Source organism: Thalassophryne amazonica, chromosome 6 (genome assembly GCF_902500255.1).
Source record: "Thalassophryne amazonica chromosome 6, fThaAma1.1, whole genome shotgun sequence".
NCBI lineage: Eukaryota > Metazoa > Chordata > Actinopteri > Batrachoidiformes > Batrachoididae > Thalassophryne > Thalassophryne amazonica.
In genome coordinates this window covers 88,017,330-88,032,099 of record NC_047108.1, presented here as the reverse complement: position 1 = coordinate 88,032,099, position 14,770 = coordinate 88,017,330, and the positions used below count along the sequence as shown (strand labels likewise).

Genomic DNA, 14,770 nt, shown 5'->3' with positions numbered 1-14,770 from the left:
ACCAAAGTCACTGGTTGTGTCTGATGTGTGATTAATGGAAGCAGGGTGCCATCTAGTGCTCGCACCTGCAATGGTGCCGGCAGAGCCACCAGAGGGAGCCCTACTTCCTTTACCCATCTGCTGTCCAGCAGATTCCCTTCAGACCCTGTGTCTATCAGTGCTGGGGCATGAAGGGTTAAATCCCCACAAAGGATTGTTACTGGGATTCGTGCAGATTTGCGGGGTTTTCCCGCGTGCGTGTTATGACCCACCCTTAGCCCAGTTTCTAAGGACGGGCGTTGTAGTTTGACCGTTTTAGGGCAGTCCTTCTGCATGTGCTCGCAAGAGCCGCAGACGAAACACTCCCCGTGGGCCAGCCTCCTTTGTCTGATGTTTGACTTTAATTTGGCCCTACTCGTGTCCCTAGCCTCCTCAGCAGGGGGAGCTGTAGCCACACGGAGCTCTCTGGCAGTGAAGCGTGGGGACGACGTCACCTTGTCGGAACCGGAAGGGGGAGGGACGATTAGTGCCCGGTCATGCCTCCCGGCCTGCTCCCGACGATGCTCGCTTAAACGGTTGTCTAAACGTATAACCAAATCGATCAGCCCGTCAAATTCCCGCGGTTCCTCCTTGGCCAGTAGGTGCTCCTTGAGGACCGGGGACAGTCCATTTACAAAGGCGGCGCGGAGCACAACGTTATTCCAGCCGGACCTCGCTGCCGCGATGCGGAAGCCGACTGCATACTCGGCTGCGCTACGGCGCCCCTGTCTCATCGACAGTAGCACGTTCGAAGCGGTCTCGCCTCTGTTGGGATGATCAAACACTTGTTTGAATTCCCGTACAAACCCAGCATAAGACGTTAGGAGCCGTGAATTCTGCTCCCAAAGCGCCGTAGCCCATGCGCGTGCCTCTCCTCGAAGCAAATTAATAACATAAGCCACCCGGCTAGCGTCTGATGCGTACATGACGGGGCGCTGTGAAAAGACGAGCGAACACTGCATGAGGAAGTCCGCGCACGTCTCGACACAGCCCCCGTACGGTTCCGGAGGGCTTATGTATGCTTCAGGGGACGGTGGGGGGGTTCGTTGAACGACCAGTGGAACGTCTAATACGGGCCCAGGACCAGCCAGAGGAGTGGCTGCAGCAGCGCCCTGATCGCGCGCTTCCACCCTGGCGGTGAGAGCCTCCACCCTCCGATTAAGGAGGACACTCTGCTCGGTCACTAATTCTAACCGGGCCTTGAAGGCGGTTAAGATCTGCTGCAGCTCACTCAACCCGCCTCCCGCTGACGCCTGCGCTCCTGGCTCTTCCATTGGCCGTTCAAGCTGGAGTTGACGCCCCTCGGAGTCCATGACGTTGGCCGAGAAATCCTGTTGGGAAGGTGTCGTAGCACGGACCCACAACAGGGGGCGCAAATGAACGGACAATGAGTAAGCCAAAAGGTAACAATTTAATGTTGTGATATTACACAACGAAACGTGTCTTAATCTCACAGTCAATAAACACCAGGTGAAGTGTGGGCAGGCTCGAAGATAGAAGACGCCCGACGAGAGAGAAGCCGCGTCCCACACGGCTTCCACCACCAACGGCCTTAAGAACACCGGAGCCGCCAAGTCCCGAGTCCCCAGGTGGCCTCTGTCTTCGACTGTCGACCCTGGTACTGCTGGCAGAAAGCAGAAATATGATGTGTGAGTGTGAGTCCGCACACTCAGTAATATATAGTCCAGATACCGTTAGGAGGGAGCACCTCCACCTCCAAATCACACACACTCGTGCAGCTCCTGTTTGTCCCTCTTCTGGGTCTTCACAGGATTACGGCTGCAAACAGACGTAAGTCACAGTTTAAATTCAGCAGAGAAATTACCTTGGTTCTGGTAGTCGATTTCTCGGCGGGGAGGTGGAGTTGCAGTCCGGCTTATATAGTAGTGTAGATGAGTGACAGCTGGAGTGATGAGTGACAGCTGTCACTTCCTCTGGGTCTGGCGCCCTCTCGTGCTTGGAGCCCGCACTCCAAGCAGGGCGCCCTCTGGTGGTAGTGGGCCAGCAGTACCTCCTCTTCAGCGGCCCACACAACAAAACCTTTCTCAAGCACTAAAATATGGTGTTACATTACAAATATACTTAAAACTTTAGTTCAAAAAGAAACAGCCTTATGGTAGTGTTTACCAATCCTAGTCTTTGGGACCAAATGCAGTTTGCATTTGTTAATGAACTAATAGAGCAGATCAGCTCAGTCAGAGGTGTTCCATTACTCAGTCAGTTGTTAATTAGCTGAACGCACCTGACTATGCTGATCTACTTTGATTACTTCAGGGACAAATGGAAAATGTGCAGTACTTTGGGTCCAGAAGACCAGCATTGGGAAACCCTGCCTTATGATAAACTTATCCAGAAGTGACGTGTTTGGACTCAGAGGCATCTGGGTTTGACCATCACACCATTGAAAGGTGTACTGTGGTCACAGACATCAGTGTTTGTGATTGGTGTGTTTTTTTAAGAAATGGACACTATGTCTTCCAAATCAATGACAAAAAGGACCATCCATACTGTTCTCAGCAACAAGTCCAGTGGTGGGCACAGATAACCAAAAAATTAACTTCGATAACAGATAATCAGATAACTGAAAAGTTATCTTTGATAAAGATAAACCGGTAAACCACCCAAAAATGTATCAAAAGTTACAGATAACTGATAAATTCCAGTATTGTCTCTGGTACATTTGCAACTACTAACAAGTTGAATTTGAGTTTTAACACCACGATCGCTTTTGGAAGCATCAAAAGCGACGACAGACCCAAACAATGAGCCCGCACTTTTATGTTTGAACATCCTGCCCCCTGCTGAAAGCTGTTGTTTACTACACAGCTTCCAGCACAGATGCACCCTGAGAGCAGCCACAAAGCCACCTCTCTACCAATCACAATGCTCCGGTCAGGCGGAGGTCTTGAAAAATAAAGGCATGCTGACTTATGGTTTGGTGTGAATACTGATAGAATAACTCCATTAATGTCAATTCTGTCATTTGTACAAAGTTAAAATATAACATATATCTTTTAATGTTGAATAATGCACTAATTCTGAGGTTTTGTAACAAACACAGACAGATCGTAAAGGATTCTGGGTAAAAGTGCCTCTGCTAAACACTGATTGGTTCAGTCATTCATTATGTAAACCAACACGTTAATGTGATGTGTGTCGTGTGTTAGTGTTTACAGATAAATGTGCTTTTGTAAAATATTCCATTTTTTATTTGTAAAAACAGGCATTTTTACGGAGCGCGGGAAGTGTCATTGCAAAATGTTTTGCATGTGGAAAGAATGTGCGCTCATTTTATTAGTGCTGTGTGCATGTTTTATGATATTGTAAAACGTGCACTCAATATTGTCTTGACACATAAATGTTGGCTTTACACTGTGCGAGTTTTGGCCCTTTTTCAGATGATTTTTCATTCGTGCGAGAATTTTTTGGACCGCGTCCTGCATCGTGTAGTGTACATGGAGTAACAAGCTGCATGTAACATCTCATGACCACCTCCTGATCGCCGATCGTATGGTCGAATGAAAATCACACCTGTTTGATATTATTCTGGTCGGCCGTCATGAGGGTATCCTGCTGCCGATGAGCTACAAGCATCCAACCGCTCGCACTGTGCATGTGCAAACACGGCAGAGCTGTCTTGTAATGTTCTTTTTTTGTTGTTTTGTTTTTAAACTTTGATGTCTCCCATCGAGAGTTTTTGTAAATTAAGTTTGAAAAAAACCTTACGTTTTGCTTCTGGAAACACAAGTTCGATGTGTGGTTTTTGAACATACAATGTGTGTGAAAACATAAATCGTGCACTCTGAACTTTTACAGTACAGTGATTAAAAATATCATACAGTGTCTGCTCAGCTTCAGGACAAATACTGCCATGAACTGCCATGAACACTACTGGCCAGTAGATGGCAGTAGAGACCGTGAAAACTTGCCAAAACAAAATTCCAGATAATCCGTGTTTGCTACATTTAAGATGTGTGGAATTTAACAAACGCAAACACAATAACAACGTCTATAAACCCAGAGAATATATTCACAAGAGTTTTAGGCACTAGAGTTTAATGCTGCTGTCCGTGGAGCCTGAACAGAGTGTCTGAAATGCATTTGTCCTGTTGTGAACGCACTGAGATTACCCTATCCTACCCATAATGCACTGCTGGGCACAGCATGTGCTCACTACAACCTTAAAAATTAGCACATTACTTTAAAACTAAAACATATATCTGATATTTTCACTTTATAAAACTTCAGACAAATGAAAATTTGAACCATAAGTTAAAAATGTATGCCTCTGGATGACTTGGGTGATATTGCCAATGTATCAGTATGGCGTTAAAGGAAATGAGTTTTTTTTGTGTGTGTGACCAGTTCTCCTTTGCTTGTCGAGGATAGAGCAGTTTCTCCTAGAAGCAGCTCTCTTATGTTTGCAGAGGGTAGAACTATACATCTGCTATGAAACTTTTAACAGGAAGGTGCTCAACTGATTTTAAATTTTTAAAAATGTTTGTCATTGTTCAGCTTTGTTTCCTATGTTATCGGTCTAAAAATTATCGGGCAAAAATTTATCGGAAGATAATTAGTCTGATAACAGTTTTTAAAGTTATCTAAAAAGATAATCTGATAATGAAAACATTATCTTCGATAATTATCTGTTATCGGATTATCGGAACTGTGCCCACTACTGCCTATTGTTATACAGTTCAATTACCCTTTCTTTGACAATTCTTTTGCTTTCCCTATGACTCAGAAACCAAAAAGGTCAGTGCAGCATGAAAGATGATGGTCTGTCAGGAGCCCAGAAACTCAATGAACTTTTATAGAGACACACTGATTACAAGAAAATAGATCACAGGTGAGGATGGTTACCTTTTGTAGCCATTCAAACCCATTTGTGTCAAACTTGTGTGCATGTTATCAGGCCAAAATCACCAGGGTATGTAAACCTTTGATCAGGGTCATTTGGTTAGTTTCTGTTGTCATTTTGAATTAAAAAGAGTAAACACAGTTGTTTGACAACAAATGGCTTCATATTCTCTGAAAAATGGCCAAAAAAATCAGAAATTCTACCAGGATATGAAAACTTTTGAGCACAACTGTATTACATTTTCCATACCATCCAAACATTTTCTGATTTAGAGTTGTGCATTATAAACCTCTCTTGGTTGCAAAAGTGACACAGAATAATTAAATATTGTCTTTTATTTTTGTAAAGATCATCTATGTGGCCCGTAATGCCAAAGACACTGCAGTATCCTATTTCCACTATATGAGGGTGAGCAGTCTCCAACCAGCGTCAGGAGACTGGAGCACCTATTTAAACAGGTTCATGGAAGGAAGAGGTGAGTTCAAAAAGACTGAAAAGATTTACAGTGAGTGTTTATTTGTCTGTCATTAACTTACTGTATTGCTGTTTGATGATTTGTGCCTTCAGTGGTACAGGGATCCTGGTACAACCATGTGAATAACTGGTGGGAAAAGAAACAGACTTACTCAAATCTACATTACATGTTCTATGAAGATATAATTGAGGTGAGCATGAAATGTATTTGGATGTTTGGCATTTGAGACCCTCAGTCTGCCTGAAGAAATATAAATGTCCTTCACTGTGTTAACTGGTTTTGCCAATGTGCTTACATTAAGATCTCCATCTTCCACCCAGAGTAAAGCAGCACACAGTCCAATGAAAGTGTTCATGGTAGTTTCGACTCAGCACGGTCGTCATTTTCATACAGAATGCGCTTGCCTTACAAACACTGCGACAAACACTGTGCTGGACTTCAAATGAGGTGCACAATGTTGATGCATTGATATCATGAGGCAACATAAAGCATTTGTGAAATGTCACTTGAGCATCACTCGAAACAGCTGACAAGGAATTGTTTCAATCGGTTGAGAAAAATACGAGGTCTATTAGAAAAGAAACCGACAGTTTTATTTTTGAAAAAAACTATATGGATTTGAATCACGTGTGATTACATCAGCCAAGCTTGAACCCTCATGTGCATGCGTGAGTTTTTTCACGCCTGTCGGTGACGTCATTCGCCTGTGAGCATGCCTTGTGGAAGGAGTGGTCCAGCCCCCTCGTCGGCTTTTCATTGTCTGAGAAGTTGCTGAGAGACTGGCGCTGTGCTTCATCAAAAAATTTTCAATAACTGTGAGGCACATCCCAGTGGACACCATTTGAGAAATTCAGCTGGTTTTCTGTGAAAATTTTAACAGCTGATGAGAGATTTTGGATTATTTCTATCGCTGTAAGGACTTCCCACTGAGCGGGACGTCGCGCAGCGCTCCGAGGCGATGTCGTCATCCTGTTTCAAGCTGAAAACCTCCAAATTTAAGCCTCTGTAGACCCAGGACATTGTGAGAGAACAGAGAACTTTCAGAAGAGGTCGGAATCAGCAGTTTATCCGGACATTCCACTGTTAAAGGAGATTTTTTTAATGAAAGACGTGTGGACGGATTGGCGCATCGGCTCGCAGCCGGCGCGGCATGCCCGCCACAGGAAAAACACCTCCGTGTTGATAACCATTTGTAAAATCCAGGTGGCTTTTGGTGGCTTTCAGTTGAGTGAGTATCTGAGATATTGTTTAACAGCAGGGCATGTTCCAACTTGTCCTTAAGGCTTCCAACGGAGGTGTTTTTCCTGTGTGGGACATGCCTTTCAGTGCTTACCAGTCGAGTGAGTATGAGAGAAATTGTAGAGAGGCGTCGCGGGTGCCGCGACACGCAAAGCAACGCCGTGATGAAGTGTCACACAACATATTCTGGCATGTCCAGGCTCGTCCACAATTTCTTGGATAATCACTCGACTGAAAAACCACCGACAGCTGTCTGAACGCCATCTCAAAGCCGTCCTGTGAGACCAAAACGGAGGTGGTTTTGTGTCGGTCCAGCAGCGAATCCATCGTGATGCGCGAAGCCTCCGCTCAGCTTTCCATGACAAAATCTCTTGTTAAAAGTGAAATCTGCAGGAAAATAGTTGATGTCCAGCTCTTGTGATAACCAGAGAAATTGCACACGATGGTCACGGATCCACAGAGCGATCCATTTAGAAATGAAATGGTCGCTCAGCCTGTCGATGGCAGCTGGAGCGCGGCGCGCCCCACAGCTGCTGTGGGCCGTCCTTAAAGGGACAGTAACATCCTTTAATGTCTTTGAAGCCCATAAAATTTTCACCAAAAACCACCTGAATTTCTCAAATGGTGTCCACATGGATGTGCCTCACAGTTTCTAAAAAAAATTTGATCAAGCAAAGCGGCAGTCTCTCAGCCATTTCCCTGACAATGAAAATCCGCCGAGAGGGCTGGACTGCTCCTCACTCAAAGCCTGCTCACAGGCGAATGACGCAACCGACAGGCGTGAAAAAAATCACACATGCGCACGAAGGTTCAAGGTTGGCTCACGCAAGCACACGTGATTCAAATCCATATTTTTTTTTTTTAAATAAGGTCGGATACTTTTCTAATACCTCGTAGACCCTCGGTCAAGTGATCTCCTGCATACCACAAAACCAAACCCACAACTGATCTGAGAAATGACACGAGACAGTAGATTAACCCCACATAAACCTTTCATGTAGATATACAGTGGTCCCGCGCCCGCAATAGGCGAAATCCGTGAAGTAGTCAGCGTTATTTTTTACAATTATTATAGACGTTTTAAGGCTGTAAAACCCCTCACTACACACTATACACTTTCTCAAACAGGCATTAACATTTTCTCACTTTTCTCTCGTGTGTAAACACTCTCAAAGTTCAAACCTTAGTAGAAAAATAAGACCAACCTGTTTCAGGCCCAAACGTTTGTTTGAGAAATAAAAACAGAACATTTTCCTATAAATAATTATGATGGCTTTTAGAACTAACGAATTTAATTTAACGATCAACCTACGAGGGTTAGGGACACATAAGAAATTATTAATAGTGACTGACCAGTATTTCACAGTTCCTCTGATCGCACCTCTTCGTCCCTGGCGCCTCGCCACTGTCGCGCCTTTTTTCCACTCATACCTCGTTGCAGGTGTCTTTTGCAGGTGTCCGAGTGAAGAACACAGTTATGGGTAGTTGTTGGCGCTCTTTTTTCTACTGGGTGAGAAGATTCTTATAAACAGACATGCAGAACACAATGCGCATGCTCTCCCGTCACAGTGCCGCAACAGGTGTCCCGTCATCTCGACAGAACACTGGCCTGCTTGATTAGGACACAGAGCACAATGCGCTGTTAAAAAAAAGAAAAGAAAAAAAAGCATGCAAAATTGGACTAAAAAAATCTGCGAAACTGCGAGGCGCTATATTTTCCAGTATTTCTTTTTCTTTCTTTTTTATTTTTATTTTTGATAACTCTCATATCCGAGGGGGCGAGGTTGATGACGTGAGGGGGCGTCACCCCCAAACGCCCCCTTGTGGCGCTTGGTCCGCTGAGGTCATTAGACCTGAACCTCCTTGTGGTCCCTGGTACCCGTTACAAGATCAGAGATCACTCTTTCCAGGCCATTGCGCAGAGGCTCTGGAATGATCTCCCACTCTCTATTCTCACTATTCTCTAGACTCTCTAGACTCAAGAGAATAGTTACTTACTTACTCAGTGCCACTGACTACCAAAAACCTGAAATGTAACTGAATGACAAATCCTTGTGGCTGTGTAGGGGGTCGAACACCAGACTTCCTGCTACATATCTCCCCACAATTTTTGTTCTAGTTCTGTGGGCACAGGTGCATGTAATCCATTGATTGGACATGATTTGGAAAGGCACACACCTGTCTACATATAAGATCCCACAGTTGACAGTTCATGTCAGAGCACAAACCTGTCTGTAGACCTCTGAGACAGGATTGTCTCAAGGTACAAATCTGGGGAAGGGTACAGAAACATTTCTGCTGCTTTGAAGGTCCCAATGAGCACAGCGGAAATGAAGTTCAGATCCACCAGGACTCTTCCTAGAGCTGGCCACCTGTCTAAACTGAGCGATTGAGGGAGAAGGGTCTTTGTCAGGGAGGTGACCAAGAACCCAATGGTCATTCTGTCAGAGCTCCAACATTCCTCTGTGGAGAGAGAACCTTCCATTAAGGACAACCATCTCTGCAGCAATCCACCAATCAGGCCTGTAGTAGAGTGCACAGATGGAAGCCACTCCTTAGTAAAAGGCAGCCCACCTGGAGTTTGCCAAAAGGCACCTGAGGGACTCTCAGTCCATGAGAAACAAAATTCTTTGGTATCTGAATGTCAAAGGCTGAGGACCCAGAGACATGCATGTCATGGCCGAGATAAGTGAATATCTCTACAAGTTCAAGACTGACAACATACAGATGCACTTATGATGACTGAGTCCTGGAAATTATAGAAAACCTGGATCATAGTTTTGATCCAGCACAATCACAAATCCAGACACTTCAATTTCTTGCTCACCATCTGAAGTACTGAAATCAGAGCGTCCATTGACCATAAAAAAATTAAACTGAAACTTAAACAAAAAAAGAGTAAATTGGAAAGGGAATGCTATCTGACACTCTGAGCACTAATAATGGCTTTCAGCAAAATGGAAGTGTAGCCAGAAGATGCACCAACTGAGATTCATCCTATCAGTTGCACTTTTTGAACCTTTATCTGAAAGAGCCTAATGTCCTCTGGAATTATTTTGAGAGGTCCTTCACATCAGTCTTGCAAGAATGCAATCACTCATACTGATGTTTTGTCACAGTATAGCTTTTGTACACATTATAGGGGAAGTTCCGTGTCCTCACTAAGTGATGATGTTCTGCATAAAGTTGATATGTCTTCAATTTCTGTAGGACCCTGAGCGAGAGATCAACCAACTCTGTTCCTTTCTTGGATTGTGCCCTTCTGCTGAGGAGAAGGAAAAAGTCTTGACTGACATGAAGTTTGACACGATGGCTCAAAACAAAATGGCAAACTATTTCATGATGTCCGCTTTCAATCAGAATGTTTCAGCATTTTTGAGAAAAGGTGAAAATGGGATTAAAAAGTGATACTACATATTATCCTGCATGAGCTAATGAAATTTTTTACTGATCACATTTAATATGATCAGATTTAATATGATTGTTTATTATTCTCTTCTTCTCCAGGGAAAGTTGGTGACTGGAAAAGCCATTTTACTGTGAGCCAGAATGAGATGTTTGATGAAGACTACAAGCAGAAAATGACGAATCCTTCACTGCATTTCCGTACTGAGATTTAAAGAAAATCAGACATACTAAACATAATGAATGAATGTGTGAATGAAAGTTTTATTTCGGACATGAAAAACAAAACAAAGAACAACAACCATAGAAAACCAACAAATCATAAAAAACAAATCCTAAATAATATGTACATATTGTTGGTGTCACGTCAAAAACTGAGCTAAAGTAATGCTTCACTGGGAGCGCGCGTTGCTGCATGTCCGCAGGTTTCTGCCGCAGTGAACTTGACCCCCCACCCACGTAAAAAAAAATCCAAGCAAACACACTGAGTGGTTAGTGCTTCTTTTGTTCAGTTTTGTTATTATAGATATTAAGAGTTTTATTGCAATGAAACTCTTAATATCTATAATAACAAAACTAAGCGGTAGAAGATGAATGAATGAATGAATGAATTTTTGTGCAATGATGTCATCATCCCCCCAGACTGCTCTAAAATGAACCAATCTGGTCTACTTTTTTAGTGCTTCGTTTGTGCTGATTTGTGCCATTAAAATGTTTGTTTGTGTTGCTTCAGTTTCTGAGATATAATAAGGTTTATTTTTGCGCACACGCATAGCGCGAGCAGGCGAGTGCACTGCTGCTGCGATCAAGTACCGTTGGAAATTACAGGGGTATTTGTTGTTTCGAACTCAGTGGATCGTGGCAGGAGCGTGGTTTTACTTTTGATTTTAACTTTGGCAAAATAATTGAAACTAGAGCAGCACAACTGAAAATTTTTCATGGCACAAATCTGCACAAACGAAGCACTAAAACAGTAGACCATTTTGGTTAATTTTGGAGCAAGCTGCAGGGATGGTGACCTCTGAATGACCTAAAAAAAAAAATATATATTTAATATCTCAAAAACCATAGTAGCACAAATAAAATTTTAACAGCACAAATCTGCACAAACGAAGCACTAAACCAGTGTGTTTGCTTGGATTTTTACGTGGGTGGGGCAGTCAACTTCACTGAGCTCCCTTAAAGTTCTCTGCTGCGGAGACGCCACGCAACACTGTGTGCGTGCACTGGATGACCTGCTCATCAGAAAAAAAAGGCATTTACGGTACGTATTTAATTAAAAGTTAAACAATCTTTCTGTCTAACACCTTTCTGTGTAAATATCTCATGTTACAAGATGGAGACCCATGACTTCTAGACAAATGTGGCCTATTTATGTACAATTTCTTTTTTTCTTTTTAAAATTGGTGGGTGCGGGTGATCGCCGGCCACTAGCCCTAAGCTTCACTAAAAGACCCAGAATTTAGGTGAAGTTGAGGCCGCGACACGCTCTGTTTACTAATAAAATGAATTAAAAGAGTAAAAAGTGTAAAACAAAACTATACCAGTATGCTAGCCATACGAAAGAGAAAACGAAAGTATGGATTTGAAAGTCTCCACAGAATCTGACTGTTTTATTGACACAAAAACATAGTATTCATTTCCACAGTACAGGGGCACGATCAGGAAAGCTCTATGACTTCAGACTTCTATTCACCCTAGGGACACAAAGTACTCCTGCACCTGATAACGCAAAGCCAGGGCCGGTACATAAGGTTTTAATTAGGTCAGCTAAGTAGGGAGGTGCCAGTCCATGAACAATTTTATAGACTAGTAGCAGGACTTTAAAATCTGATCTCACTGGGACAGGAAGCCAGTAAAGGGATGCCAAAATGGGTGTAATGTGGTCAAACTTTCTGCTTCGTGTTAAAGTCTGGCTGCAGCATTTTGAACCAATTGGAGAGGCCTAATGCTAGACTGCGGTAAACCAGAAAACAGAACATTGCAGTAGTCAAATCTAAAAGAGATAACGCATGGATTCAGGCTCTCAGCATCAGCCATAGACAGATGGACGAATCTTCGATATATTTTGCAGGTGGAAGAAAAGCAGCCCTCATAATATTTCTAATGTGGAGGTCAAAGCACAATGTAGGATCAAAAATACCTCAAGGTTCCTCACTTTGTCAGTGTGATGTATGACACACGAGCCTAGGTCTGAGTGTTAAACTGGTCAAATTGATGCCGATGTCTCACTGAACCAAGAACCATCATTTCAGTCTGATCAGAGTTTAAAAGTAGGACGTGTTTCTTGACATCCCACTTCTCACTGATGCAAGGCAATCTTCTAAGGATTTTATGGTGAATGAGATTCCAGCAGTTATCGCATGTATAACTGAGTATCATCAGCACAGCAGTGAAGGTAATCCCAAATGCTGTAAATATGTGCCCAAGGGTTGCTATATAAAGGGAGAAAAGCAGGGGGCCTAAGACGGAGCCCTGTGGAACCACAAATTTCATGTCACTAAGGTTAGAGGTAGTGTTACTATACAGAACACAGTGAGAATGACTGGTCAAGTATGACGTCAGCCATGCAAGGACACTCCCAGTAATCCCAAAATGATTTTCCAGCCTATCAAGTAGAATACGATGATCCACGTTATTAAATGCAGCACTGAGATCTAACAGCAGCAGAACCGTAGTGGTGTCCAAATCCATTCTAAGCAGAAGATCATTCACCACTTTAGTGAGAGCCATCTCTGTGGAATGATATTTTCTAAAAGCAGACTGCAGTGGCTCATAGAGATTATTCTCAGTAAGATAGTCCACGAGCTGTCTGGACACCACTTTTTCCACAATTTTAGAGCAAAATGATAGACTTGATATTGGCCGATAGTTTTTCAATACACTAGGGTCAAGATTAGGTATCTTAAGTAATGGTTTCTTAAGTAATGGTAAATCACTGCAGATTTGAAACATTTAGGAACAGATCCAGAAGTAAAGAAGATTAATAATTTCCAGCACAGTCGGCCCAAGAGTGGGCCACAGGTCCTTAAACAGGTTTGTTAGTATAGGATCAAATAAAAAGGTTGTGCTTTTTGTTGACGTTACAAGTTTCGTCAGCATGCCTAGAGAGATACTATCAAATTCTGTAAATCTAGGTAATACCTCAGTAATGGCGCCAACCTCAACAGCAGGGTGCAGTGGCTGGGTTAAGGCATGCCAGGATATTGTTAACCTAATGTCTTCTATTTTCTTCTCAAAGTAATCCAGGAAATCTTGTGCTGTAAAGGAGACCGAACAACAGGTGGTTGGTCCTTAATAAGTGTTGCGACCGTGTCGAAAAAGAACTTTGAGTTATGCTTGTTTTTGTTGATCAAATCAGAGTAATAGGTCCGCTTTGTAGCCAATAATGCATGCTTGTAGTCTAAGATAGCATCACACCACGCAAGGTGGTTGTTGTTTAATGCTGGCAAATTATACTGTATTTCTTGTCTTTCTGATGCCTGATTCTGTTTTTTTCTCTCTGTCTAAGGTGCAGCTCCATCTAGAGATGGGTGTGGTAGTTGTGCTGGAGACCCTCCTGTCCTGTGCACCAACAGCATTTCCTGAATTTGGTTTTGTGCATTGTTCTATAATTTATGTCTGTAGCATGGCCCAAGCAGAGGGTCACCCCTTTGAGTCTGGTCTGCTTGACGTTTCTTCCTCAGAGGGAGTTTTTCCTTACCACTGCTGCTCTGGGGGTTTAGTAAGGTTAGACATTACTTGTGTGAAGCGCCTTGAGGCAACTCTTTTGTGATTTGGCGCTATATAATGAAATAAATAAATAATAAATAAATAAAAATAAACACTGGTAGGTGATCAGGATTAATCACTCATTAAACCCACTCACTGTATTATTCTCAATGTATTAGTACAATAACATGCTTTTGGAGGGGCGGTTAGCATTTTCAGAGGCCCGAAGTTCATGCCCAGTCACCCAAAAATGACGGATATTCGCCCGAGGTTAGACGAGGGCGAATATCGGTCATTTTGGGATACCCGCCAGACAGGTAGCGTAAATGTAAATCTACGCTACCGGCCCAGCAATGCCTCAGTAAGTGATAATAATGGTGAATATGTTATTGATTAAGGTGGCACAATGGGATGTTATTCTGCTGGATCTAGTGATTTTGTTGTGTGTTGGGGGGTGTGGCTGGACATTTTGGTGTTCTTTTCTTTTATTTGCTCTCCAGGTGGTATGCAAACGGATTTATTGTCTGTGGAGAAGGTGCTGGCAGAAGAGTCCTTCACCCTCATCAACGTTATGTGCAGCACCTGTGGATGGTGCTCACGTGCAACCTTAAAGACTTTCAGCTGAAGCAGATTGTTATGTGTCGGACGCAGCTCGGAGAACCGACCAGCGTTTGAAGGACCCAGTATGAAATAAGCAGAGCACGGTACAAAGGCTAACTGAATTTAATACATAACAGTGATCATAATAATAATAAAAGGTGCGGTCTGGCGTGGTGCGCTCCCAGCAGCGCTAATGGTCCGGAGCCAGAAGCTGTTTCGGACCCAAGGACCCCGCCGACACCCCCCAGGTGGCCGCAACAACCGAGTCTGTGAAAGAAGGAACCATTATGTGAGTCCACACTCTACACACAGAACACTTAAAGGTGTACAAACAGCAAACACTTCCTGGCTTGATTACTGATCAGCTTCCAACCTGCAGGCATGGAACATCCCGTTCACAAATCACCACCGCAGTGGAAGCTGATACATGACTAACATACAGCTCAATACAATAAGGTGTG

General features: G+C 43.3%; 1 protein-coding gene across 1 annotated transcript in view; it reads left to right on the top strand.

Annotated features, from left to right (window-relative positions):
• The window catches only part of LOC117511487 (cytosolic sulfotransferase 2-like), a 39,360-nt gene extending 29,139 nt beyond the window's left edge, over nucleotides 1-10,221 (top strand). The window contains exons 5-9 of the mRNA XM_034171506.1: nucleotides 4,763-4,773; nucleotides 5,228-5,354; nucleotides 5,447-5,544; nucleotides 9,804-9,978; nucleotides 10,101-10,221. Coding sequence (XP_034027397.1) covers nucleotides 4,763-4,773; nucleotides 5,228-5,354; nucleotides 5,447-5,544; nucleotides 9,804-9,978; nucleotides 10,101-10,213 — 524 coding nt within the window. The 3' untranslated portion in view covers nucleotides 10,214-10,221. The remainder of the gene's footprint in view (nucleotides 1-4,762; nucleotides 4,774-5,227; nucleotides 5,355-5,446; nucleotides 5,545-9,803; nucleotides 9,979-10,100) is intronic.
• Nucleotides 10,222-14,770: the final 4,549 nt, after the last annotated feature.